Source organism: Vipera berus, assembly GCF_964194415.1.
Source record: "Vipera berus genome assembly, chromosome: W".
Classification (NCBI taxonomy): domain Eukaryota; kingdom Metazoa; phylum Chordata; class Lepidosauria; order Squamata; family Viperidae; genus Vipera; species Vipera berus.
Genome location: NC_138210.1, coordinates 35,187,485 through 35,214,230, shown reverse-complemented (window position 1 = coordinate 35,214,230; position 26,746 = coordinate 35,187,485). Strand labels below are relative to the sequence as shown.

The 26,746-nt window shown below is 42.6% G+C and overlaps 1 protein-coding gene across 1 annotated transcript in view; it reads right to left on the bottom strand.

Moving 5' to 3' along the window:
- The window catches only part of LOC308676566 (septin-7-like), a 213,133-nt gene that overhangs the window by 57,482 nt on the left and 128,905 nt on the right, over positions 1-26,746 (bottom strand). Inside the window, exons 7-8 of the mRNA XM_081342443.1 lie at positions 16,883-16,975; positions 15,153-15,249 (exon numbers count right to left, since the gene is read on the bottom strand). Coding sequence (XP_081198569.1) covers positions 15,153-15,249; positions 16,883-16,975 — 190 coding nt within the window. The remainder of the gene's footprint in view (positions 1-15,152; positions 15,250-16,882; positions 16,976-26,746) is intronic.

Sequence of the window (26,746 nt, the reverse complement as noted above, 5' to 3'; positions counted from 1 at the left end):
TCGGTACATACCTAGCGGGCACAATCAAATAGCGGATGCTCTGTCCAGGAAGCCCGAATATTCCCGAGTGGAAGACAAGCTTCTGCCCAGGACAGTGATCCCCGTCGAGTCTTTTGCTGCGGTGCGGGAGCCGGTTGATATACGGGCTCGGATCCGGGAGGCACAGCAGCAGGAGGTGTGGGTGGCTCAGTGGAAGGAGGAGGTGGGGCCAGATTCTCCTTGGACGGTCACGGATGGACTCTTGTATTATCGTGACCGGCTCTACGTTCCGGGAGGGCCACTCAGGGGACTCATCCTCAGCCAGTGTCACGATAACCCGGCAGCAGGGCATTTTGGCCTGTTCAAGACCCTGAACCTGGTCTCCCGTACCTTCTGGTGGCCCCGAGTCCGACACGACGTCCAGTCTTATGTCACCTCCTGCATCCCATGCAGGCAGGCCAAGTCAGCGACAGGGGCCCCGCCTGGATTACTGCAGCCTTTGCCGACACCCAAAACACCCTGGGGGGCTGTGTCCATGGACCTTCTGACGGATTTACCCCCATCTTCTGGTTTTACGACAGTGTATGTGGTGGTGGACATGCTGACCAAGATGGCGCACTTCATCCCCTGTTGCGGCTTACCGTCAGCCCGTGCCACTAGTCGTATGTTCATTCAGCAGGTGTTTCGGCTGCACGGCCTCCCTGATAGAGTCCTCTCTGATAGGGGGGCCCAGTTTACAGCCCGCTTCTGGCAGGAGTTGATGCATGCGTTGGATATCAAGATTTGCCTCTCGTCCGCGCATCATCCTCAAACTGACGGGGGAACCGAGAAGGTCATCGGAATCCTGGAACAATATCTGCGCTGCTACGTCAATCTGCAGCAAAACAATTGGGTGGACTATCTGGCCATAGCTGAGTTTGCATTTAACAATTCGCAGCACACCTCCACACAGATGACACTGTTCTTGGCCAATGTGGGATATCACCCCCGGTTTTTCCCCCTTTCTCCCGTGGACTCACCGGAGCCGGCAGCGAACGACTTCATGGCAGAGTTACAGGCGATCCATCGATTGGTGCGACGTCAGTTAGAGAAGGTCAAGGCCGATTACAAAAGGTTTGCTGATCGGTCAAGACGGGATACGCCTCCACTATCGGTGGGAGATCGGGTCTGGTTGTCCACCAGGAACCTACCGTCAACACGGCTGGTGAGAAAGTTAGATCACCGATATTTAGGACCGTTCCCAGTCGAGGCTGTCATCAATCCAGTCGCCTATCGCTTAACTCTGCCACGTTCCCTGGCGTGCACCCAGTCTTTCATCGGTCTCTGTTGGTCCCCGAGCAACCGGCCTGTCCACTCCGCCGAGTGGAACCTCCCCCATCAGGACCTCGTGATGGAGGCAGCACCCCCGAGTACGAGGTCGCCAGCATCAGGGATTCCCGTTGGCTGAAAGGTCGTTTCCAGTACCTGATTGAATGGAAACGTTACGGACCAGAGGACTTCACCTGGGAAGACGCGACTGTTGTGATTCAGGGTCAGCCTGTGGGATCAGCAGTTGGGTCGGACGACTCAGAGGAGGAGGGGGGTGTTGAAGACCTTGCTGAGGGGGTTGAAGATCTTGCTGATGATAGCCCTCAGCCAGGCCCCTCCCACTTGGTCAGCACGGAGACCCAGCTGTGTGAGCCTGACAGTGTGGATGAAGATGACCCACAGCTGGCCCTGTTCAAGGACGCCCGACGCAGGAGGCAGTCAATTAGGAGTAAACAGAGGAAGGCAATGGGGCTTCTCGGAAGGAGGCAGAGAGAAGCCACGCCCTGAACTCTATATAAGGGGAATGTCTGGGAGGGCTGGTTTGCTGAAGGCAACCGCTCGGATGGTTCATGTTTCTTAAAGCTCCGGTTTCTTGGTTCGTGTCTTGTTTGTTTTTGTAGCTATAAATTTGGCAGGCGCAGTTCCAGCCTCTTGCCGTTTGTGGAGGGGTTGTCCCTGCCTTTTCTGCAGGGCCGGTAGCAGGCTGGTACAGAACAGCGACCGCCGTTCATGCCCCTGCGTTGGTGACCGCTTTTCATGAACAATTTCCATCCCGACCGCATCCGGATCGGCAGACCCGGGGGAAGGGCCCTGCGGTGCGGGATAGTGTTGTGATTCAGGGTCAGCCTGTGGGTTCGGCAGTTGGGTCGGACGACTCAGAGGAGGAGGAGGGGGGTGTTGAAGAGCTTGCTGAGGGGATTGGACAGCTTGATGAGAGCCCCCAGCAAGGCCCCTCTCATCTGGTCACGATGCAGACCCAGCTGTGTGAGCCTGACAGCGTGGATGAAGATGGCCCACAGCTGGCCCTGTTCAAGGACGCCCAACGCAGGAGGCAGTCAGTCAGGAGTAAACAGAGGAAGGCAATGGGGCACCTCGGAAGGAGGCATAGAGAGGCCACGCCCTGAACTGTATTTAAGGGGAATGTGTGGGAGGGCTGGTTTGCTGAAGGCAACCGCTTGGATTGTTCCTGCTTCTTAGCTCGTGTTTTATGGTTGGTGTCTTTTCTTACTCTGTTTTATGTGAATAAATTTGGCAGGCGTAATTCCAGCCTCTTGCCGTTTCTAAAGGGGTTGTCCCTGCCTTTTCTGCAGGGCCGGTAGCAGGCTGGTGCAGAACAACTGTTATGGGCTGGTATTATTATTATTTTTTTAAAAAAAGTTTTATTGATTTTCTAATTTTACATTTAAGTATTTGAAAAGCCGCGTGGCGGCTGGGTTAAACAATAATACAATGACATACAAGTATCTTTAATGCAAGTCTCAAGCTGTTACATTAAAGTTTTCCTCTCTTTTCCCCTTAGTATTTACTGTCTCCTGTTTAAACTAATACAATTCTTATTAAATCAATTAGATAAAAATGACATTCTTACATTTATCAATAATTTTTGGCTTATACATATCCTTATTATTTTAACATTCAGTCGTTATAGACAATCAATGTCCTAATCAGTTTTCCCCAGTTTTTAATTTCCCATTAATATTTAACTTAACATTTAATATTTTTAGTTTCCAAGTTTTAAGTAACCAAAGTTCCCATTATCACAATACATCACAAAGTCTAATATTCAGAATACATAACTTACTGTATCTATTTGAATATATTCTATTTCTCACCATCTTACATCAACTAATTAATAATACAATATAACATTCTTATTTTCTATTAATTTCCAAACGTCTTAAATTTAGGAACCAAATTTTCTCTTGCTTCAGCACCAAATACTTCCTCTCTTTTTCTATTAATATCCATTATCTCATATTTAAGCTAATACAGTTTTTATTATATCAGCTAAGTAAAAACATGTTTATTACATTTATCAATATATTTTTAGCTTATGTATATCTTAATTAGCTTTACATTCAACCTTTATAAACAAATCAATATTCAAATTTAACTTTTAATATTTATACTTCCAAATTTTAAAATAACCAGTTTTCTTTATTTCAGTTCATAACAAAGGGAAAGGGCGGTATATAAATGTAATAAAATAAATTCTAGTGTTCAAGGTACATATCTTGTCAAATTGAGTATATTCTATTTTAATCCTTACTAATAAATCAAAGCCCTGATTTTCTTCAGCCGTATTCTAGCTTTCTTTCTTTGCCAATTCGCCTTCCATATCCGTGTTTTTAAATCATAGTATAGATCTCCCTCTGTTATTATATATATTGTTTGAAATAAAAAAGGCCATCCAGTCAGCATTTTTTTGAAGGAGCTAACAAATTGTCTCTCTATTTTTCTCTCCTGGCGTAGTTGTGCTGAAATGTTTATCTTACCTTCAGTCTGTTCTTCTTCTTGATCCTCAGGTTTCTTCTGGTTTATATACAAGTGAAACTCAAAAAATTAGAATATCGTGCAAAAGTTCATTTATTTCAGTAATGCAACTTAAAAGGGGAAACTAATATATGAGATGGACTCATTACATGCAAAGCAAGATAGTTCAAGCCGTGATTTGTCATAATTGTGATGATTATGGCATACAGTTCATGAAAACCCCAAATCCACAATCTCAGAAAATTAGAATATTACATGCAATCAATAAAACAAGGAGTGTACATAGAACAATATGGGACCTCTGAAAAGTATAAGCATGCATATGTACTCAGTACTTGGTTTGGGCCCCTTTTGCAGCAATTACTGCCTCAATGCGGCGTGGCATGGAAGCTATCAGCCTGTGGCACTGCTGAGGTGTTATGGAAGACCAGGATGCTTCAATAGCGGCCTTCAGCTCTTCTGCATTGTTCGGTCTCATGTCTCTCATCTTTCTCTTGGCAATGCCCCATAGATTCTCTATGGAGTTCAGGTCAGGTGAGTTTGCTGGCCAATCAAGCACAGTAATCGCACAGTCATTGAACCAGCTTTTGGTGCTTTTGGCAGTGTGGGCAGGTGCCATGTGCTGCTGGAAAATGAAGTCAGCATCCCCATAAAGCTCGTCTGCGGAAGGAAGCATGAAGTGCTCCAAAATCTCCTGGTAGACGGCTGCGTTGACCCTGGACTTAATGAAGCACAGTGGACCAACACCAGCAGATGACATGGCTCCCCAAATCAACACAGACTGTGGAAAATTCACACTGGACTTCAAGCATCTTGCAGTGTGTGCCTCTCCATTCTTCCTCCAGACTCTGGGTCCTTGGTTTCCAAATGAGATGCAAAAGTTGCTCTCATCAGAAAAGAGGACTTTGGACCACTGAGCAACAGACCAGGTCTGTTTTTCTTTAGCCCAGGTAAGACGCTTCTGACGTTGTTTGTTGTTCAGGAGAGGCTTAACAAGAGGAATACGACATTTGAAGCCCATGTCCAGGATCCGTCTGTGTGTGGTGGCTCTTGATGTACTGACTCCAGCCTCAGTCCACTCCTTGTGAAAGTCCCCAACACTTTTGAATGGCCTTTTCCTGACAATCCTCTCCAGGCTGCGGTCATCCCTGCTGCTTGTGCACCTTTTTCTTCCACACTTTTCCCTTCCACATAACTTTCTATTAATGTGCTTTGATACAGCACTTGGGGAACATCCAACTTCTTTTGCAATTACCTTTTGAGGCTTTCCCTCCTTATGGAGGTTTTCAGTGACGGTTTTCTGCACAACTGTCAGGTCAGCAGTCTTCCCCATGATTGTGATTCCTACTGAACCAGACTGAGAGACCAGTTAAAGGCTCAAAAACCCTTTGCAGGTGTTATGGCTTAATTAGCTGATTAGAGTGGGACACTTTGAGCCTAGAATATTGCACCTTTTCACAATATTCTAATTTTCTGAGATTGTGGATTTGGGGTTTTCATGAGCTGTAAGCCATAATCATCTCAATTATGACAAATCACGGCTTGAACTATCTTGCTTTGAATGTAATGAGTCTATCTCATATATTAGTTTCCCCTTTTAAGTTGCATTACTGAAATAAATGAACTTTTGCATGATATTCTAATTTTTCGAGTTTCACCTGTAGAAAGTCTTTTCCATTTTCAAAGTTATCAATCCCTTTTCTGAGTTTTCTGTTAACTGTGTTTGTTGATCACTTGAATCTTCTATCACAGTATTTAATTGCTCCATTTCTTCTATTATATTCTGTGTAGTTAATTCTTTGGGTGTAATCAATTTTGGGTTCATATATATAGGCTGACATCTTGTTCTTTTCTGTAGCCTATTTCATCGGTGGCTTTACGAATAGTTTCATGAATTGCTTTCAGCATACAGGTGAAACTCAAAAAATTAGAATATCGTGCAAAAGTTCATTTATTTCAGTAATGCAACTTAAAAGGGGAAACTAATATATGAGATAGACTCATTACATGCAAAGCAAGATAGTTCAAGCTGTGATTTGTCATAATTGTGATGATTATGGCTTACAGCTCATGAAAACCCCAAATCCACAATCTCAGAAAATTAGAATATTGTGAAAAGGTGCAATATTCTAGGCTCAAAGTGTCCCACTCTAATCAGCTAATTAAGCCATAACACCTGCAAAGGGTTCCTGAGCCTTTAAATGGTCTCTCAGTCTGGTTCAGTAGGAATCACAATCATGGGGAAGACTGCTGACCTGACAGTTGTGCAGAAAACCATCATTGACACCCTCCATAAGGAGGGAAAGCCTCAAAAGGTAATTGCAAAAGAAGTTGAATGTTCCCAAAGTGCTGTATCAAAGCACATTAATAGAAAGTTATGTGGAAGGAAAAAGTGTGGAAGAAAAAGGTGCACAAGCAGCAGGGATGACCGCAGCCTGGAGAGGATTGTCAGGAAAAGGCCATTCAAAAGTGTTGGGGACTTTCACAAGGAGTGGACTGAGGCTGGAGTCAGTGCATCAAGAGCCACCACACACAGACGGATCCTGGACATGGGCTTCAAATATCGTATTCCTCTTGTCAAGCCGCACCTGAACAACAAACAACGTCAGAAGCGTCTTACCTGGGCTAAAGAAATACAGACCTGGTCTGTTGCTCAGTGGTCCAAAGTCTTCGTTTTTGATGAGCAACTTTTGCATCTCATTTGGAAACCAAGGACCCAGAGTCTGGAGGAAGAATGGAGAGGCACACACTGCAAGATGCTTGAAGTCCAGTGTGAAGTTTCCACAGTCTGTGTTGATTTGGGGAGCCATGTCATCTACTGGTGTTTGTCCACTGTGCTTCATTAAGTCCAGGGTCAACGCAGCCGTCTACCAGGAGGTTTTGGAGCACTTCATGCTTCCTTCCGCAGACGAGCTTTATGGGGATGCTGACTTCATTTTCCAGCAGGACTTGGCACCTGCCCACACTGCCAAAAGCACCAAAAGCTGGTTCAATGACCGTGGGATTACTGTGCTTGATTGGCCAGCAAACTCGCCTGACCTGAACCCCATAGAGAATCTATGGTGCATTGCCAAGAGAAAGATGAGAGACATGAGACCGAACAATGCAGAAGAGCTGAAGGCCGCTATTGAAGCATCCTGGTCTTCCATAAGACCTCAGCAGTGCCACAGGCTGATAGCTTCCATGCCACGCTGCATTGAGGCAGTAATTGCTGCAAAAGGGGCCCAAACCAAGTACTGAGTACATATGCATGCTTATACTTTTCAGAGGTCCGATATTGTTCTACGTACACTCCTTGTTTTATTGATTGCATGTAATATTCTAATTTTCTGAGATTGTGGATTTGGGGTTTTCATGAGCTGTACGCCATAATCATCACAATTATGACAAATCACGGCTTGAATTATCTTGCTTTGCATGTAAAGAGTCTATCTCATATATTAGTTTCCCCTTTTAAGTTGCATTACTGAAATAAATGAACTTTTGCACGATATTCTAATTTTTCGAGTTTCACCTGTAAATAAAATCTGTTCCTGATCTTCGTCCATGTTCTCTTAGTGGTGTGGTTTAAAAGCTTTACAGTCAGAGAATGAAAATAATTTTATCACTGAGTATAGAACACAGCTGATTGCCAAGGTCACAAATGTTTTATCTATAGTCTAGGCTTCAAGCCAAGTCTCTTTCAGACAATAACAGGTTGTAATATCAGGTTTTGCCATAAGATGTCGCCCATACTGTTTTGGATTTAAAAAAAAACCAAGATTTTTATAGTCTTTTTTCCAATTTTACTTCTTTTTTGTAAGTAAAAACCCAAATCTTCAATAAAAATAGGAAATCTTTTAGTCCTCAAGTTTTGGATAAATAGAAATCCAGTTAAAATCAGGTTATTGTTTCATCGTTTTAAACTACCGTGGATAGTCAGTTGCCGCTGTTATTAGAGGGTGGGATAGAGTTCCCCTTCCCTCTCTCCACAGGGGAAAAAATATTTTAGGCAGCTTATACAAGTGGAAAATATAGCTAGGATTGAAGAGAGGTTCAGATCTCACCCAGTCTCATCTGCGCTGCTTTGTAGGTGCCTGGTGGTAAATTTGACTTTGGCTGTCTGCGGCCTGGTGACGAACCATATTTCTATGGCTGGTCTTTCATCCGCCAGTTTGGAGGGCTGCGCCAGATCGGGCGGAAGGGCTACTGCCCTCCCGTGATCAAGCAGGGATCCCCTCCTTGCTGGTCGCCCCTACAGGGTGACTTTCGACCCTTTCCAGGGTCCCCCAGCGATGCGAAATCGGACGTGGAAGATGGAGCTCACCCCCAAACATCCGCAGCAGCTGTGTTGGCAAACTGGAAGTCCCATGGGCTGGTATTATTAAAGATGAGCTAGTTGGACCTTTTCAGGTTGAAGATGGACTCAAAATCAACTCCCAAACTTACTGCTAGTTTTTAGAAGACACTTTCTTCAAGCAGTGGTACAGGAAAAAGTCTGCATCTTTCAAGAAGACCATGATTTTTATGCAGGACAATGCTCCATTGCATACATTGAAGTACTGCACTGCGTTGCTAGCCAGTAAAGGTCTTAAAGATGAAAGAATAATGGCATGGCCCCCTTCCTCACCTGACCTAAACCCTATTGAGAACTTGTGGGCCCTTCTTAAATGGGAGATTTACTGTGAAGGAAAACAGTACAAGTCTCTGAACAGTGTCTGGGAGGCTGTGGTTGCTGCTGCACAAAACATTGATCGTCAACAGATGAAGAAACTGACAGACTCCATGAATGGAAGGCTTATAACTGTTATTGAAAACAAGGGTGGCTATATTAGTCACTGATTTTTTTTAAAATGTCAGAAATATTTATTTGTACATTTTGAGTTATTATTCTCACTTTAACAGATGCAAATAAATGGGTGAGATGGGAAAACTTTTGTTTTTCATTTAGTTGCATGATAAACCCTAACCCTAACCCCAAAATTGTACACAGATATATATTCTCTTAAGAAAGCCAGATGTCAACGCTGCTAACATCAGATGTTCTTGCTTGACAAGAGATGAAGAAGCAGCTATTTCATATGTTAAACTTGAGTATTACTTTAAGAGCTAGAATTAGATTATTGCCGGGAGGAGGGAGGAGGAAGATTGTACCTCAAGGCTGTCTGAAATAAGAGAAGATAAGAACTTGGCGTGTTGTCTAAAAAGAGAAACTGATTCTTCAAATTAATTGGAGAATGTGATTCATGACAGAAATAGAAAGGTGGAGAATTGTGTTTAATATATTTTGCAAGGGGGAGGGGAATCAGATTCCAGCTTCCTCTAGCAAGCTTTTTTTTTTAATTCCATTTATATCCCGCCCTTCTCCGAAGACTCAGGGCGGCTTACAAGCTTAGCAGTAGCCTTCATTCTATGTATATGCCTGCTTATTAGGGCTTTCACACACACACCAAGCGGCATTATTACAAAGTCAGCTTATTGCCCCCAACAATCTGGGTCCTCATTTTACCTACCTCAGAAGGATGGAAGGCTGAGTCAACCTTGAGCCTGGTGGGATGCGAACCTGCACTAATTGCAGGCAGCTGGTGTTACTTAAGGAGGCATTAGCCCACTGCTCCACCAAGGCTCATGCCGATGTATAGGGCTAATAAAGGACTTTTAAGGTAAACAATGCCTCAGAGTCACTTGAAAAGCTCATCCGTCGGAGACTTGACACCAAACCTCACTTTTACTTTCTTAAATATTCAGGTTTGAGGTTTATTAGTATTTTGGATTGACTGTGAGCACTGCAGTTGTTCAATAAGAAAAATAATCCTCCAAAATACAACTTGCCTAATAATTGTGCCCACAGTGTATGTTTCCTACATTATAACAAAAGTAATAATTGCATTACAATTCTGAACTCAAAATTTAGCATACAATAATGAGAATAAGACTGCATTTCACTCTAAGAAACCTTTTTTTTCCATCATGAGACATACAGCATTTTGAGTCGCTACTGTCAGTTCTATTGAGATAATTTCTCAGTTTTGTTTGCAAACGTTTATGTCCAATACTGTATACAACATTGGCCATGCACACAAAATGGTTGATATAGAATAGAATAGAACAGAATAGAATAGACAGATTTGGAAGGGACCTTGTAGGTCTTCTAGTCCAGGGCTTTTCAACCTTTTCAGAAATTGTACCACTTTTAGGACATGACAATATTCAAGTACCACCAGTACTTAACAAGGTGTCAAAAACTTGACTAAAAAAAAGGGGGTGGGTATTATGGGTTTCATTGGTTAGATTCATTTGTTGTTATAGAAATGGCTAGTTTATAATATTATAGAAAAGTAAAAAGTTGAGGTTCAATGTTAATGCTTCCTTCTACTCCTGCAACAGAGGAAGTCAGAAGTCAGTGCCTTTTCTTTTTCCCTTCTCCTCCTCACTTTTCCCTTTTTCTCTCACCCTTCGCTCGCAAAAGCCCCCCTTCACTCACTCACACTTTGCTCACAAAAGCCTCCACTCACTCTCACTCACTCCTCTGTCTCTTTCAAAGGCACCTCGCTTGGTCTCTCCCCCACTCACTCCGTCTCTTTCAAAGGCCTCTTGCTCGCTCACTCACTCACTTACTGCCCCGTTGCTTCCAAACGCTTCCAAACGCCATTTGCTCATTCACTCCCTCACTTACTGCCCCGTCGCTTCCAAATGCTTCCAAAAGCCATTTGCTCATTCACTCCCTCACTTACTACCCCGTCACTTCCAAACGCTTCCAAACACCATTTGCTCATTCACTCCCTCACTTACTGCCCTGTTGCTTCCAAACGCCATTTGCTCTTTCACTGCCTCACTTACTGCCCCATCGCTTCCAAACACTTCCAAACGCCACTTGCTTGCTCGCTCACTTACTGTGTTTGGAAGCGATGGGGCAGTAAGTGAACAAGTGAACGAGCAAGTGGAGTTTGGAAGTGACGGGGCAGTATGTGAGTGAGTGAACAAGCAAATGGTATTTCGAAGCATTTGGAAGCGACAGGGCAGTACGTGAGCGAGCAAGAGGTGTTTGAAAGCGACAGGGCAGTAAGTGAGCAAGCAAGCGAGTGGCGTTTGGAACTGACGGGGCAGTAAGTGAGCGAGTGAATGAGCAAGTGGCATTTGGAAGCGTTTGGAAGCAATGGGGCAGTAAGTGAGCAAGCAAGCAAGTGGTTTAGAAGCAACGGGGCAGTAACTGAGCGAGCAACCAAGTGGCGTTTGGAAGCGATGGGGCAGTAAGAAAGTTAGCGAGCGAGCAAGAGGCCTTTGAAAGAAACGGAGTGAGTGGGGGAGAGACCAAGCGAGGTTCCTTTGAAAGAGACGGAGGAGTAAGTGAGAGCGAGTGGAGGCTGGGGCTTCACTTAGCAAGCAGCATGTTTTCTGCAAGGAAGTGAGCCCAGGATCAGCGCCAGGCTACAGCTGATACAGCCACCCAGAAGTGCGGATGTGCGCGTGTACTCACCCCTTGTGCCACCATTGCTGCGAGTGTTGTGCGGGCAGCGGCAGCGCCACTAGTATCATGCAGGTAGCAGTATTGCCGTGAACCTTGTGCAGGCAGTGTCAGTGCCACGAGTGGCAGGTGGGCCGCGGAGCAATCCTCGCACCGGGGCAGCGGTGTGAGCCTCGTGCTGGGGCAGTATCACTGCGGGCAGCGGTTTGATCCATGCATCTGGCGACATTGCAGCGGGCCGTGGCATGATCCTAGTGCTGGTGGTAGCATCACCGCGAGCCTGGCGGAGGTGGTACCACAAGCCTCACACAGATGCCGCCATCGCTGAGAGCCTTCTGCGCATGCTCACAGCCCCATTTTGCCACATTTTATGAATTTTTCTTGCCATATTTGTTCGGTGAATCCCTGCAGTTGTTAAGTTAGTCCCAGAGTTGTTTAACTGAATCCGGCTTGACTTCGCTTCTCAGAAGGTTGGAAAAGGGGATCACGTGATCTCCCTGGGACAATGCAACTTGCAAGCAGCATGTTTTCCACAAGCGAGCTGGGCAGGAGCCCAGGATCGGCGTGTGCAGCTACAGCTGACCCACGCTTCTGGGCGGCTCCACAGAAGCACGGCTGAGCTGTAGCTGCAGACGCTGATCCTGGGCTCCTGCCCAGCTCACTTGCTTGTGCTTCTGGAAAACATGCTGCTTGCTAAATGAAGCTCCAGGATCAGTGCCGGGCTACAGCTGATCCGTGCTTCTGGGTGGCTGTATCAGCTGTAGCCCCCACTACAATTAGCTAGAGCTCGCGTACCACCAGCCAGGTGTTCGTGTACCACTGGTGGTTGAAAAGCCCTGTTCTAGTCCGGCCCCTGCTTAGGTAGGAAACCCTATACCATTTCAGATAAATAGTTGTCCAATCTCTTCTTAAAAACTTCCAGTGTTGGAGCATTCATAACTTCTGGAGGCAAGTTGTTCCACTGATTAATTGTTCTAACTGTCAGGAAATTTCTTCTTAGTTCTAGGTTGCTCCTCTCCCTGATTAGTTTCCATCCATTGCTTCTTGTCCTACCCTCAGGTGCTTTGGAGAATAGCTTGCCTCCCTCTTCTTTGTGGCAGCCCCTGAGATATTGGAACACTGCTATCATGTCACCCCTCGTCCTTCTCTTCATTAAACTACACATACCTAATTCCAGCAACCATTCCTTATATGTTTTAGCCTCCAGTCCCCTAATCATCTTTGTTGCTGTTCTCTGTACTCTTTCTAGAGTCTCAACATCTTTTTTACATCGTGGTGACCAAAACTGGATGCAGTATTCCAAGTGTGGCCTTACCAAGGCATTGTAAAGTGGTATTAGTACTTCACGTGATCTTGATTCTATCCCTCTGTTAATGCAGCCTAGAACTGTGTTGGCTTTTTTGGCAGCTGCAGCACACTGCTGGCTCATATTTAAGTGATTGTCCACTAGGACTCCCAGATCCCTCTCACAGTTACTACTATTGAGCAAGGTACCACCTATACTGTACCTGTGCATTTGGTTTTTCTTGCCTAAATGTAGAACCTTAGTTTTTTTCACCGTTGAATCTCATTTTGTTACATAGCGCCCAGTGTTCAGGTCTGTCAAGATCCTTCTGTATCTTAAGCCTATCTTCTGGAGTGTTAGCTATTCCTGCCAGCTTGGTGTCATCTGCAAATTTGATGAGTTCCCCATCTATCCCCTCGTCCAAATCGTTAATGAAGATGTTGAAGAACACTGGGCCCAGAACAGAGCCCTGGGGCACCCCACTACACACTTCCCTCCATGTAGATGCAGTTCCATTGAGGACTACATGTCAGCCAGTTATGAATCCATCTGGTAGTGATGCTGTCTAACCCACATTTTTCTATCTTATCTAGTAATAGGTTGTGGTCTACATTATCAAATGCCTTACTGAAGTCCAAGGAAATGATATCCACAACATTCCTCTGGTCCACTAATTTTGTCACCTTGTCAAAGAATGCCATAAGATTTGTCTGGCATGATCTGTTTTTGACAAACCCATGTTGGCTTTTAGTTATGACTTTGTTTGCCTTTAGGTGTTCACTGATTCATTGCTTATCTTTTCCAGAATCTTCCCTGGTATTGAGGTCAGGCTGATAGGTCTGTAGTTTCCTGAATCCATTTTTCCCCTTTTTTGAAGATTAGAACTACATCATCTCTTTTCCAGTCCTCTGATAGTTCCCCGGTGCTCCAGGATCTTTCAAAGATATAGTTCAGTGGTTCTGAGATCACGTCTGCCAGTTCCTTCAGAACCTTGGGGTGTAATCCATCTGGTCCTGGTGATTTGAACTCGTCTAGGGTGGACAGGTGCTCACACACCATTATCTTGCCTATTTAAACTTGTGTTTCTAATCTGTTTTTTACGGTACTGTTTTTGATAACTTGGACTGTTTTTTCCCTTTGTGTAAAGACAAATGCAAAAAATGAGTTAAGTAATAGCAATAGCACTTAGAACCGCTTCACAGTGCTTTACAGCCCTAAGTGGTTTCACAGAGTCAGCATATTGCCCCCAAAAATCTGGGTCCTCATTTTACCGACCTCAGAAGGATGGAAGACTGAGTCATCCCTGAGCTGCTCAGAGTTGAACTCCTGGAGTGAGCAGTGAGTTAGCTTGCAGTACTGCATTCTAACCACTGTAGTTCTGCTTTCTCCCTGTTGCCTGTCAAATTCTTGCCACTTTCTCCCAGTAATGGACCAATCATTTCCTTGACTTTTTTTCTTGTTTTTTACATGTTGGAAGAAGCTTTTTTTGTTATTTTTGACTTTTGTCGCAAGCCTTAGTTCATTTTGAGCCTTAGCTTTCCTCACTTCATCTTTGCAGGCTCGGGCTATTTGGTGATATTCCCCCTTAGTTATGTACCCCCCTTAAGAGAAAGGTACCAAAAAAATAATAATAACATGTAGAAAGGTGTCACAGGGAAAGCACTAAATAAAGCTTCCACAATGGTAATTATACATTTTTTTAATCTGATGATTTAATCAGAAAATTAATTGCAGTGTAAGAACATGGTAACAGTAGTCCTCGACATTCATTTAGTGACTGTTGAAAGTTACAACATCATTGAAAATAGTGACGTACAACCAGTCCTCACACTTATGACTTTTGCAGCATCCCCACGGTCACATGATCAAAATTTGGGCGCTTGCCAACCAGCATGTATTTACAATGGTTGCAGCATCCCAGGGCCATGTAACTGCCATTTGTGACCTTCCCAGCTGGCTTCTGACCAGCAAAGTCAATGGAGGAATCTATATTCGCTTAATGATGTGATTCACTTAAGAACTGCAGTGAATCACTTAACAACCATGAAAAAAGGTTGTAAAATCAGCCATGACTCACTTAACAACCACCTTGGTTAACAATGGAAATAATGTACTGTCATGTCTTAGCTGCCACCTCACGCTTGCACTTTGCAACCATTCAGCATCAGCTGCCATGAACTTGGGGGGGGGGCTGGATGGGAGGGTGGGCTTCTAGGGGAAACAAAACTTCACTGTACCTCTTCAAGATGGGCTTCAAGGACAACCAGCTGGGAACGGAATGCAGCTGCATACCAAACCTACGCCTGAAGTGACTGTTCTAAAAACATCTTGTTTGAATTTGATTGGACATGGGGGCCCAGAGATGGGAGGCAACTAAGGGAGGGAAAAGTTAGACTTGGGGATTTAGGCGCATGCTTTTTCAGTTCTGGCTATGCATTACTGCAATTCACTTGACTTCTAGTAAACTATACCTATCTCAATAAATGGAGTTAAGGATTGTTCTTACTTAGAGATTCAAGCTGAGGCAGGTCTGATAGGTAGTGGGAAGCCTTTACCTCTTTCTTCCTTCTCTGAAACTATAATATTGCTATAAACATATAACTTATTACCCAATGATGCATATTACACATTCTATTCACTTACCTTCTGCAACACCCCAAGGATACTGTCTTCCCCTAACTCTCTTGCTATTGACTTCAATAATAGTATTGCTACCTACTACCGCAAGAGGTAAATGGTCCTACAAAAAAACAGAATAATGTTTCCTATAATAATTTATTGACAGGTTGAATATAAAGAAAAACATTTTTGTACTGCTCTGAGACCACAATAAAATGACTGCCAAAGGAGATTATTATTTATTTTAATAAAAAGCATATATAGGAGGAACTACAGCTCTAAAGCAGAACCTCATCTGGTAATAGGCCTAAGTAAATTTTCTGTTGAAAATTAGTCATGAGCTGATGGGATTGAAGGTTAAACATTCACTTTCTTTGTTTAATTTTTGGCTTTCCTAAATTGTCACACAATGATTTTCCACTGACATTCCTCAGAACTGAATAGGATAATTGAATAATGATTGAATTGAAATAATTTTACAACCAGTATACTTCAGGAAAAATCACACACACACATACATCCATTTAGTATCAAGTAAAAAAACGAGTGCACTGATGGTTCAATGAATGGGAAATTGCAAGGATAAAAAAAACATTTTGGGAAGTTTATCTATGGCAGGCATGTCAAACTGCCGGCCCACAGGCCGGATGCATCAAGGTGAAATGTGCCCACCCCATTGTCGGCAATGGGGAAAAAGTCCCGATATGTCACACGATGTCATGTGACATGTCTGGTCTATGGAGATTCTCAATCATCCAGGTCATGGATTTCTCAAAGGTGCTGCTTCTTGGATGAGAAGTGAAACGTCTTCAAGGAAATACAAAGAAAGTCCAGTTGTCTTTTGAAAAAGCACCTTTGGGATTTTTGAGAATTTATCATCCCACTACATGACACTGCAGTATATCTACCACAAGAGGGTACTACAGCCTCTCATTTTAAAACATTAAATGTTAAAAAATCAGAAGTATCTTTACAAAATATCCATGTTTGAAAATATAAATCCCCCCCACTTCAAGTAGCCATTGTTAAGATTAAGTACCCTTTGCCTAGGTGTTGATGACATAGGTAGTTATGGTAAAGCAAAAAAAAAAAAGCATCCAAATGCAACCTTACATCCAAATGTCATCATTATTTTCTTTTATAGCATTGTATTTCTCATAATACTACTAATTATAAGGGAAAATATCCCCAAACAGCCACTAAAAGAGAGATAAAACATGCACATTTCTTTTAACCTCTAAAATTATTTCAGTGGCTTTTTTGAGATATTAAATAATCAGTTAAAATGTAACCTAATAATTTGGTATGATTATGTTGTGTGCGTAAATGTATAATAGTTTCTCTATACTAGGGCTTTCTTGATAATTTGACTAAAGCCAATAAGAGAGATCTCTGATGGGCATTCTTTTGTGGATGGCTCTGTCCATTAAAACAGGTGTCTCCAATCTTTCCGACTTTGCAGACCAGCGAGGGGGGGGAAGAGGGGATGGTTCCACACAAGCAGCGGGTGCACACGCCTGCCGCTCACACAAATGGAGCTTCCCATGCAAGGATCCACCACTCACGCAAATGGAGCTTCCTGCCACGAGTGTGTGCACCAGCTGCTTGCGCAAATGGAACTGCACACATTCATTCACATGCCCCCGGTTCCAGACCATGGCCTGGGGGTTGAGGACCCCTGCATTAAAATAAAACTCATTTGCACAGAATTCTGTGACATGAAACGGTAATATTTTGCTTAAATATTTTTGTACCTTTAACATTTTAAACAGCTTATTTTCTTCTTCATCATCAGTTTCTGGGAATTCATATATTTTAATTTTGTGCTCTTGGATTTCTTTCATTATCTGAAAATAACCATAATTGTTAATAGAAACTGAAAGAAATGTTGTATACGTTAATAAAATAGACTGTATTAATTTTTATACCACAAATTTATGTCAGAATATGGATACAATTTTCATAATTACAATGTCTTTTGAAATCCAGCTTATGTGTTTGTCTTTTTTCAGATAAAGCTGTACTTTCCTCTTTTCCCTTTTCCAGAGTCATCCCATTCTCTTCCCACTCTCACTCATTTCAATTCACACTGTATAGAAATAAAACTACTCTGACACACTACAGTACTACATTGTTCCTATAAAAGGATCACTGGAGATCTTAATATTTTTCTGATGGGTTAGAGAAAGACTGCAGACATCCAAACTATGAAAGACTGATTATGTCTTTCACAATTGTCTCAGAACTCATGGAACAATTCTGTTCACATTTGTAATTCTCAGTTATTTTTAGTACATTCCTTATGTCTCAGAACTACTAGATGTAAATCCATTTTTCATTCAGTTAATTGCATTTCATTAAATTATGTTTAAGTTTCCAACCTGTCTGACAGGTAATTGTAGTCATCCATACAGAAAACTCAATCAAATGCACTGCATTATTTTTCAAACCATGAATATACCACCTCCTTTAACAACTTGGACAGGCAGGTTGGGCATGCTGTGGGTGCCGTTAGCCAAGGAATGTCAGCTGGTGGGAAGCAGGAGACCTGCCTTCTCTGCCACATCCCTTGCCCTCTAAAACAGGGCTTTTCAACCTTTTCACCCATTGTACCAATTTTAGGATAAGGCAATATCCGAGTACCACCAGTCACCCAGCAAGGTGTCAAAAACGTGACCAAAAAAAAAAAGAAAAAAAATGATAAAGTGCAGGTAGTCCTCGACTTACAATAATTCACTTAGTGACTGTTTGAAGTTACAACAGCACTAAAAAAAAGTGAGTTTTGACCATTTTTCACACTTATGACTCTTGCAGCATCCCCAGGGATATGTGATTTACATTTGGATGCTTGGCAACTGATTCATACTAATGACGTTCTGTGTCCCAGCGTCATGTGATCAACTCTTTGACAAGCGAAGTCAATGGCTGGGGGGGTGTAGCTCATCACTTAGGTTGCAGGGTGCCTGTGTGGGGGGAATCCATGGGTCTCTGGTGGAGGGGGGTGGGACTGGGATGGGTGCCTTCCTTCCCTCCCTCTCTCCCATTGTCCCTACATTTCTTCTTTCCTTCCTTTCTTCCTTTCTTCCCTCTTTGTTCCTTCCTTCCTTTCCTCCCTCTCTCCCACTGTCCCTACTTTTCTTCTTTCCTTTCTTTCTTCCTTCCTTCCCTCCCTCTTTGTCCCTTCATTCCTCCCTCCCTCCCCTCTTTGTCCCTTCCCTCCTTCCCTCCCATTGTATTGTCCCTTCCTTCCTTCCTTCCTTCCTTCCTTCCTTCCTTCCTTCCTTCCTTCCTTCCTTCCTTCCTTCCTTCCTTCCTTCCTTCCCTCTTTGTCCCTTCCTTTTGCAAGCAGGAAATCTTGCACAGGAATTGCAGCTGGGGATTTCTCTCTCTCTCTCTCTCTCTCACACACACACACACACACACACACTTTCCCTGGCTTGCCCTCGCATCTGGGGTTTCCTTCCTGGCAGTCTGGGTCCTGCGAGAGGGCAAGCGGGGAAGGCGGCAGCAACGGTTGTGTCGAGCCCCGTGGGGGGTGGTGTGTTTCCAGGTCTCGCTTTTCCCCTTTGCAAAATGGGCTTCAATTGAGCTGCGCTCTGACTTCGGGGGCCGTTCCTTGGGAATCCTATCTCCCCACCCCAAAAAGCAGGGCTTTTACTCACTTTTTGCGCTGTGAAAGGGTGAGTCGTGCAAAGCGCAGCAGCGTGAAAAGTGAGTAAAAGCCATGCTTTTTGGGGTGGGGAGAGGGGATTCCCAAGGAACAGCGCCTGACTCTCCCCACCCCAAAAAGCAGGGCTTTTACTCGCTTTTCGCGCTGTGAAAGGGTGAGTCATGCAAAGCGCAGCAGCACAAAAAGTGAGTAAAAGCCCTGCTTTTTGGGGTGGAGAGGAATGGGATCAGCGTTTCTGAGCTCGACTTCTGAATGCGGCTTAGCTGATCCCAGGCTCCTGGCCAGCTCACTTGCTTGTGGAAAAGAGGCTGCTTGCTAAGTGAGCTGGGCAGCAGCCTGGGATCAGCATTTCTGAGCGCGACTGGGCAGTGTTTCTGAGCACTGCCCAGCTCACTTACTTGCAGAAAAGAGGCTACTTGCTAAGTGAGCTGGGCAGCAGCTTAGCAAGCAGCCTCTTTTCCACAAGCGAGCTGGGCAGCAGCCCAGGATCAGCGTTTCTGAGTGCGACTGGGCAGCGTTTCTGAGTGCTGCCCAGCTCACTTAGCAAGCAGCCTCTTTTCCGCAAGCAAGTGAGCTGGCCAGGAGCCCGGGATCAGCGTTTCTGAGTGTGACTTCTGAGCGTGGCTCAGCTGATCCCAGGCTCCTGCCCAGCTCACTTGCTTGCGGAAAAGAGGCTGCTTGGTAAGTGAGCTGGGCAGCGCTCAGAAACGCTGCCCAGTCGCGCTCAGAAACGCTGCCCAGTCGCGCTCAGAAAAGCTGATCCCAGGCTGCTGCCCAGCTCACTTGCTTGCAGAAAATAGGCTGCTTGCTAAGTGAAGCCCCAGGTTCAGCGGGCTACCCAGCAGTGATCCTGGGGCTTCACTGAGCAAGCAGTATGTTTTCCACAAGCGAGCTGGGCAGGAGCCATTTGCTTGCTAGCCCTTCCCCCCAAAACACACCACTTGTTCACTCACCCTTCCTCGCTCGCCGCTCCACTCGCTGTTCCTCTGAAAACAGGCCAGTCTGCCCCTTTTATATATTTTCTTCTCTCCACCCTCTTCTCTTCCGGGTGCAGTGGAAGCTCCAATTAGCATGTCGCCACAGATCCTGGGGATTCTGGCAAGCTCTGCAGCTTCAGCTGATCTCCAGGTCTGTGTGACTCCGTTTTGACTCGTTCCCTCCCCCACTGTAATTAGCTAGGCTGGGCTCGCGTACCACCAGCCAGGGACTAGCGTACCACTGGTGGTACACGTACCACTGGTTGAAAAGCCCTGCTCTAGAATATTCTCCCTTCGGATATCAGGATGACCCTGACCTTGTTGGCCTTTTGTAAAGCCATTAAGACTTGGTTGTGTGCCCAGGCCTGGAGCCCCAAATATGTTAAGAGCCCTGTTTCCTAGCTGTATTAACATCCATAGTAACAGTTTTACTTGGTGCCATATATATTTATTTTGTACTGTTTTCATTGTTTTTGTGTCTTATGATGTATGCCACCCAAAGTCACTTGTTGAGACGGGCTATAGAAATAAAATAATTAAATAAATTAAATAGACATAACGGTACTTATGTATTACTGAAAAATGCTCACTAATCTCTAGCTTTAACATTCTTATATGAACTGGTAAATTTTCAAACAAATTTAGATTGATAATAGGACATTTATTGCACTCAGTAATTAAACATTCCTCTTTATATTTGTATAAAAAGAATAATTTAACTGGTGACTTAACATCAGTATATATCAGGGGTGTCAAACTGCCGGCCCATGGGCTGGATGCATCATGCCGAAACCACGCCCACCCCAGCTCCGGCAATGGAGAAAAAGTCGTGATACGTTGTGATATGTCACGTGACGTAGCGAGTTTGACACCTCTGGTATACACAATTTTCCTTATCAGAGCTAAATGACACCATTCATGTTTTACCTTCACGGAAGAAATTTGCTATACACCATCTAAACTAACATACTTATATACCATAGATAGTTTTGAAGATTAAATCTAAAAGTTATATTTAGAAATTCTTATCTTCACTGTAGGAGATAAAGGACTGACAGCTGAATAATACTGATTTTCTCATGGAGGGAATAAAAACAATTAGAGCAAATCAAAACAACTAAAAGTAGCCATGAAGTGAAGATGTTCTAAAAAATCTTGAAAGACTACAATATAATAATCCAGATTATATTATTATTATTACAGGATTTTCTTGCTGTTTTTCATTATTTTCATTATTGTTTTTACTTAATACAAACTGCCCAGAATTATTTTGGAACCAACTGGCGTGTAAACCTCATAAACAACCAAACAATCATGAGATCCTAAGGGTATTCACTAAAATTTTGAAATATGTATGAGGGCAATTCAGAAATAAACCTCCATTTGGTTATCAATGACAGACACTTGCAGATACGGAACATTTATTATACACATTAGAAAACTACATTACATTACTTTTCAACATAATAGCCATTCAAATTGAGGAACTTGTCATAACGTCTTACAAGGTTTGAAATTCCTTAGTAGTAGTTGCTTGGCGCCAAATCTAGCCTATAGTGGGGGTAATCAAAAACATCCCAAAAGAACTGCTTCAAAACTTCTTGTGTGTGTCTAGTGGTGTGCGGGAGAGCATTATCGTGAACCAACACCACACTGGAAGTGGTGCCATAGAAAATCCAGCCAAATGTGAAGATGCCAAAGGAGTACTGCTAGTGAAGTTCATGAAGCGTGGTTCGACCAACAATTCACAAGTCTACTGTGAAATGTTACGAAAACTCAGATGAACCATCCATTACAACTGTTGGGGCATGGTGATGTCCGGTGTGGTGTTGGTTCATGATATTGCTCGCCTGCACACCGCTAGATGTACCCAAGAATTTTTCAAGCAGTTCTGTTGGGATGTTTTTGATCACCCCCCAATAGCCCAGATTTGGCAGCAAGTGACTACTACTAAGGAATTTCAAACCTTGTAAGACGTTACAGTGAGGGAAAAAGTATTTGATCCCCTACTGATTTTGTATGTTTGCCCATTGACAAAGAAATTATCAGTCTATAATTTTAATTATAGGTTTAACAGTGACAGAATAACAAGAAAAAAATCCAGAAAAATGCATTTCAAAAAAGTTATAAATTGATTTGCATTTTAATGAGTGAAATAAGTATTTGATCCCCTATCAATCAGCAAGAGTTCTGGCTCCCAGGTGTCTTTTATACAGGTAACGAGCTGAGAGAGAGTGCTCCTAAACTCAGCTTGTTACCTGTATGAAAGACACCTGTCCACAGATGCTATCATCAATCAGATTCCAAACTCTCCACCATGGCCAAGACCAAAGAGCTGTCCAAGGATGTCAGGGACAAGATTATAGAACTACACAAGGCTGGAATGGGCTACAAGACTATCCCCAAGGTGCTTGGTGAGAAGGTGACAACAGTTGGTGCGATTATTTGCAAATGGAAGAAACACAAAATAACTGTCAATCTCCCTCAGTCTGGGGCTCCATGCAAGATCTTACCTCGTGGAGTTTCAATGATCATGAGAATGATGAGGAATCAGCCCAGAACTACATGGGAGGATCTTGTCAATGATCTCAAGGCAGCTGGGACCATAGTCACCAAGAAAACAATTGGTAACACACTACGCCATGAAGGACTGAAATCCTGCAGTGCCTGCAAGGTCCCCCTGCTCAAGAAAACACATGTACAGGCCCGTCTGAAGTTTGCCAATGAACATCTGAATGATTCAGAGGAGAACTGGGTGAAAGTGCTGTGTTGTGGCCTAGCCACCTTAATCCCATAGGAAATCTGTGGAGGGAGCTGAAGGTTCTAACCAAACATCAGCCTCAAAACTTTAATGACTTGGAGAGGATTTGGAAAGAGGACTGGGACAAAATTCCTCCTGAGATGTGTGCAAACATGGTGGCCAACTAGAAGAAACATCTGACCTCTGTGATTGTCAACAAGGGTTTTGCCACCAAGTACTAAGTCATGTTTTGCGAAGGGGTCAAATACTTATTTCACTCATTAAAATGCAAATCAATTTATAACTTGTTTAAAATGTTTTTTCTGGACTTGTTGTTGTTGTTATTCTGTCTCTCACTGTTAAAATAAACCTACCATTAAAATTATAGACTGATCATTTCTTTCTCAGTGGGCAAACATACAAAATCAGCAGGGGATCAAATACTTTTTCCCCTCACTGTATGACAAGTGCCTCAATTTTAATGACGATTATGTTGAAAAGTAATGTAATGTTGTAGTTTTCTAATGTGTATAATAAAAGTTCTATATCTGCCAGTGTCTGTCATTGATAACCAAATGGAAGTTTATTTCCGAATTCCCCTTGTATTTGCTTGTTTCCTGGCAAAAATATGTAACTTGAGCCTCTGACAAAGTTCCTCATCAAATATTCTTCAATAAAGTTAGTGACCATGAGATAAGAGGACCTAACCTTTCCGCTAATTCATTAATAACAGAAAGCAAAGAATAGGACTAAATGTGAATTTTCTCAGTGGAAGGAACTCAGAAGTAAGGCCCCTTGGAATTTGTATGGCGGGGGAAAAACCACAAATTAAATATAAGGTACTACAAGATGGAAAGGAAAGAGGAAGATTGGGTCTACCAGATTTGAAATTTTATTTTGCCACCTACTGTCCAGCATGGGTGAAGGAGTGGATGTTGTTAAGAAATAGAAGGCTATTGGAGTTAGAAGGACATCATCTGAGATTTGGGTGGCATGGGTATTTATGGTATGACAAACTTAAGGTTATGTAGATTTTAAAAATCATTATGTTAGATGGGCTATTCTTAGAGTGTGGAATAAATATAAATTTAGGCTGTGCCCGAAAACACATTTGTGGCTTTCTGAATAAGGAGTCGTTTATAGATGAGAAATAAGTAAACATGAATGGTTAACGTACCATGATATACTAGAATTTTCTCAAGAGAAGACTTGACAACAGAAGGATATACTTGTCAATGGTTTTCTTACATACAATTATCAGAAAGGTTTAGAAGTGGATAAAATATTCTGTGGTTTTCAACAATGTAAGACTGATTTGGAAAAAGCATTACTGTATGTACCAATGATGAACATGTTATTACTAAAATGTATACATTTTTGCTTATATATGAGACAGAAGAACAAGTGAAAGTATGATAAATTGAACCAAAAAATGGTTACATTTTACAAATGCATCAAATGCATCAAAGGGAAAATATGTGGTTGAAACGAATCTTAAGGAGAATTTTTACAAAATGATCTGTTGTTTGTATCTGTCACCAGAAAAAATGTCTAGAATGTATAAAAGTACTTTGAATCGTTGTTGGAAATGTGAACAACATAAGGAAACATTCTATCATGTTTGGTGAAAGTGTGAAAAACTAAAAAAATGGATACAAATACATACTCTGATTCAGAAGATTTTAAAGACTAAAGTATAATAATAACAACAAGAAGAAGAACCCCTAGTGAGGCACTACCTTGATGTGGTTGTGGGGCTTGTGTGCTCTGAGGAAGATGAGAGCTATGCCAGAGGTTCAACCATACTGGACAGGTCTCATCAGAGGAGTCAGAGAAAGAGTGTCTTTCCCATAAAAAATATGGTGAGACGTAAATTTCAGAATGCCACACTGGCTTGGATGTTGCCCGGGTTAACAAGGTCCGCGCTAGATGTTGGAGTTCCTGGATATCTGGTGAAAAATGGGTTACAGGACTCAGGACTCTTGGCTGAGCAACCAGGGCTAGCAGCTGCAGAAGTACTGGAAGAAAAGGTGTTTACCCATCGCAAATACAGTGATTGAAAACAAAGAAATAATGATCTGTTATTACAGATCAAGTCCAACAAGAAGAGGATATCTAAAACGAATGCACCAGTTCTGGAAAGAACAAAATCCAGAATCAGAAATAACAGAACAGAGACTAGCAGATCAATGCTGATTTATAATATGAAATAAAGTATTCACAGAAACAGAATTGGACGAACTGCAAAGGTTTACCAAGAGCAAAGAAACCAAAGCCTTGCCAGAAGTAATTCAGAATGTAGAGGCAAGCCAGGGGGAGTTGTCAATGAAGGAATCCAGCATACATATACAACTGTTCTCTTTTGGAAACCAGGCACCTCTTCCTCAGGAAGAACAAAGCCCTCTAATTAAAGAAATAAAAGAATTGAAACAAAGAATAACTGAGCATCTAGAACAGCACAAAAACAACAGAATAAGGCTGCCTGTATTGAAGCTTGTTCCAAAGAAACAGCTAGCACAAGCATTAAAAGATGCAAATACTGCAATATCAAGTATAAGCACCAATTCACTGCAAGAAACAAACCAACTAATGTACAGCACAGCTGCAGTTTTAACTGAATACCTGGGATGCAAAATCAACAAAGAAAAACAAACAAACAGTGCACCACAAAAATGGAAGGTTAGACTAGAAAATAAGATCAGCAAGTTAAGATCACATGTATTGAGCGTCTGGATGATCGCGTGGAAGAGCTCAGTCAAAACAATATGAGATTAGATGCTAAAATGTTGGATGCTGAAAATGTGATGGAAAAAGATTGATGATGATGTAGTTATGATACAATATAGAGACATGGAGTTTGCTTTGAGGATCAGAGGTTTGAAAGAAGATCCTAAGGAAGATTTGAAAGAATTATTGGCACAAGCCCTTGAACCGGTTTTGGAGCGTTCAGCAGAAGATATTATGGGGGATATAGACAAAATATTTCGTGTTAATTCTTGGATTGCAAGACAAAGAAAGTTACCTAGAGATGTGGTGGTTTATTTTACAAAGAGATCAATTAGAAATGTGGTCATCCAAGCCTTCTATAACAACAGATTTACAGTTGCTGAGCAAGAAGTTTTAATTCTGAAAGAGATTCCTCCAAGAATTTTAAGGAAAAGGAAAGAATTTGCTTTCTTGGCAGATGAATTAAAGAAACGGCAGCTTCAGTTTATAGGGGAGATTCCAGCAGGCATGGCGGTGATGTATGCAGGCACGAGATATCGTCTTAATACAGTTTTGCAGGCACGAGATTTTTATTCTAATATTTTGAAGGCAGGTTCTCCGCCATCTTCAGAATTTAAAGGAAGGAATGGTGAAGGAGAGCGTCAGTCGCGAATGGAGAGTAAACAAGGAGCTGACGGAGCTACTCTGCAGAAGGATAAAGAATCCCAGCAAATTACAGAAGTGGATCAGTCCCAGGTGCCAACACAAGAGGTTAGAGAACAAAGAATGACACGGGCTGCAATTAGACGAATGAGACAAGAACAAGAACAACATAAAGCTACAATCATATCTCAAAAACCTACTTACAGTGAAGCAGTGGGAGAAGCGAAACCGAAGAGAGTGCAGGTGGTCTTGGAAGAGGCGCTCCGAAAGCTTCAGGTCGGAAAAGATGGCGACAAAGTTTCTAACTTGGAATGTTAACGGATTAAATTCCCCGCACAAGAGAAAGAAAGTATTTCAGTATTTAAAACAATTTAGAAATGATGTTATTTGTCTACAGGAAACGCGTATTCGAGCAGCTGATCAAAAATATTTGATAAATTTTAGGGTGGGTACACAGTTTATTGCATCTGCTCCAGACAAGAAAAATGGAGTAGTTATTTATGTTAAGAATAACTTAACAGCTAATTTAATTGAAACAGATAAACAAGGAAGATATGTTATAATTGAACTATTAATAGAAGGCAAGAAAATACTTTTGATTGGATTATACGCTCCTACTCAACAGCAAGGAGAATTTTATAAACTATTACATAGCAAGATAACTCAATGGGATTATAAATCCTGTATTTTTATGGGAGACTGGAATGGTGTTTTGGATGTACAAAAGGACAAAAAAAGGTCTTTTTAGAAGTATACCAAGCCATGCTAGATTGCCTAAATCTTTTTTTGAGATGAAAGATGATTTGGAACTGAGAGATGTTTGGAGAGAAAGAAATTTGCAAGAAAAAGACTTTACCTTTTT